The sequence below is a fragment of the Naegleria gruberi genome, assembly GCF_000004985.1.
Source record: "Naegleria gruberi genomic scaffold NAEGRscaffold_645, whole genome shotgun sequence".
Classification (NCBI taxonomy): Eukaryota; Heterolobosea; class Eutetramitea; order Acrasida; family Naegleriidae; genus Naegleria; species Naegleria gruberi.
In genome coordinates this window covers 1-2,601 of record NW_003162915.1, presented here as the reverse complement: position 1 = coordinate 2,601, position 2,601 = coordinate 1, and the positions used below count along the sequence as shown (strand labels likewise).

General features: G+C 34.3%; 1 protein-coding gene across 1 annotated transcript; it reads left to right on the top strand.

The window, feature by feature from the left end:
• Window positions 1–71: 71 nt before the first annotated feature.
• Window positions 72–1,738, top strand: NAEGRDRAFT_76928 (uncharacterized protein; the record flags this gene model as incomplete). Its single annotated transcript, XM_002668115.1, has 2 exons — window positions 72–1,160; window positions 1,205–1,738. Coding segments are annotated over 2 exons (1,623 nt in total), but the record flags the coding sequence as incomplete, so codon positions are not given.
• Window positions 1,739–2,601: the final 863 nt, after the last annotated feature.

Below are 2,601 nucleotides of genomic sequence, written 5' to 3'. Positions count from 1 at the left end.
ACTCTCTGAACGGAAATGCAACCAAAACTGCAACTAATAGTTCATTCAATCTTGATACAACTATATTACAGGGATTGTTTGCTAGTAGTATCTTTATTGGTGGATTGTTTGGATGTTTGTTTGCCATGTTTACAGGATCTGTACTCGGTAGAAAGTTATCCATCATTCTCAGTTGTTTAATTTCAATTATTGGATCAATTGGAGCTGCTGCATCATATCAATATTCTACATTGATTGTCTTTAGATGCATTTTGGGTTTTGGAAGTGGAATTGTCACTGCAGTTTCTTCGGTGTATGTTGTCGAGTTGATGCCATTCCCTAAATATATGGGATTATTGGGAAGTATGTTCAATTTGGGTATTAGTTTGGGTACTTGTTGGGGATATGCCTTTGGGGCAATCTTTGTTCGTTCGAGTGAAATGTGGAGAGCTGTTCATGCTTTCCACAATTTATTTATCATTCCACTTTTTGTTTTGGTTGTTTTTATTATTCCTGAATCTCCATTGTTTATTCATGGTGGTCATCATGATCATGAGGAGGAATTGAAACAGAAACATCAGCAAAAGATGGATGAATCAAAGGTGGGCATTGCAAATCAAAATGCAGCCAATCCAACAGAAAATCGTCCTGTGGTGGAGGGAAACACTGATGAAGAACAGATAAAGACTCTTCCTCATGTTTGTTCTGCCTATGTCAATAATGACGCGATTGATGACTCTGAAGTATTGGAAAGAGAACAAGATGCTGCTGATATTGAAACTCAACAAGATGAATCTCCAATTGATGAACAAGAAAGACCAAAACTACAACAAGAACAACCATCTGGAGAAGCTAACACAGAGATAGAAATGCCAGTAATAACAGAAGAACCACCCATTAAGAAGAAAACCATGTCGACCATTGCTGCCTGCAAGAGATTATTCTGCTCCAAAGTTATTAAGGCTCTTATTATAGCTTGTTGGGGATGTTTTGCTATGGAATGGACAGGTATTCAGAGTTCAGTCATGTTTTTACCATCATTAATTGAGGCTGCCGGAGTTTCTGATCCATTAGGTCAGCAATTGGCTTCACTAGGTGTTTCTGTATGGCAATTATTTTGCATCTTCCCAACCATGTTCCTTGTTGATAAGTTTGGAAGAAAGCCACTCATGATCTTTGGGGTAAGTACTGAATTTAAAAGATCTAATTGACAATACGCAAATAGTTCACTGTCAGTTTCTTAACAGATCTTGCAGAAGGTTTCATCTTTCAATTTGGAGAAAATGGACAAGTTTACAAAGTAGCCCTCGCTCTCTTGTTCAATTGTTTGTATTTAATAGGTTTTCATGTTGGTGTTGGTTCACTTGGTTATGTTTTGGCATATGAAGTTTTTAGGGGTGAGAATGAGAAGGTTGTCGTTTTGGGTACTTCAATCAGCACGATTGCCATGTGGTCAACTTCAATTATTCTCTCATTGTTTTTCATTCCTGTTGTTGTAATGACAAATCAGGCAGTTCCTTGGTTTATTTTTGCTGGATTTTCTTTTATTGGAATTATTATTTATTCGACCTTGTTGGAGGAAACTTCACCAAATATTATTGCAAAGAGAGCTGTTGCTAAAGCAAAGAAGGAAGCTGAAAAAAAGGCAATTAGTGTTGCAGGAGTTGAAAATGTGCAGACGAAAGAAGAGGAAACTCAAAATGGAAACGTGGAAAATGATACCAAAGATATCCAATTGACAGAAAGCAAGGATGCATAATTTGATTTAGATTTGTTTGAATAAATCAATTTCTGAATCCAACGGGTGTTTAAATGACTCATTCGTAATTTCTTGTTCCATTAATCGAAACTTGTTTTGGATCTTGATAATCTGATATTAATTGTCCAGTTTCAATATCAAATTCAAGTTTAGTATTGGAAAAGAAACCTTCCAGACATGATCCACTCTCCACAATGATTGGTGTGAAGAGTTTACACTGTGATTGACAATAGTTTCGTTTAGAATTATTTTGTATTGATCTTTTCAAATGAGAAACCATTCGTTTGTTGTATACTGACTTGCAAACCGTTCGAATCATGTTGATCTATTTTTTTTTGATTAGTATCTGCCAATATAACAAATTATCAAAAAAGACAATTTCCATCTTTAGAAAATACGAAAAAATCTTTTATTGATGTTATCCAATAAAAAAAATCAAATTATAAATTCAATTCATATTTATTTGAAATATTTAATAATTTCGAAAATATTTTCAATTATTTTGTGGAATATATTGAAAAAAGTAAAATATTAAAAAAATGAAGAAATTTATTCTCAACCCAATCACTTTCAATTGCGGAATTTTTTCCAAGAAGCAACAAGTCATTGTTGATGCATCATCAGCTTCGAAGTTACTTGGTCAACAAGTGAATAAGTTCTCATCTTCACTAATTAATTCCTATTTACGAGGTTCATCATCATCAACAACTTCTTACAATAATAATAAGAAAACATCTTTTTCATCAAGATCTACTTCATCAAGAAGGAATACAACAACAGGAAGATCATCCTCTCCTTCATCGTCCTCTTCGTCATCGTCATCTTCAACATCAGTCAGAAGAGATTTAAACCACTCACCCTTT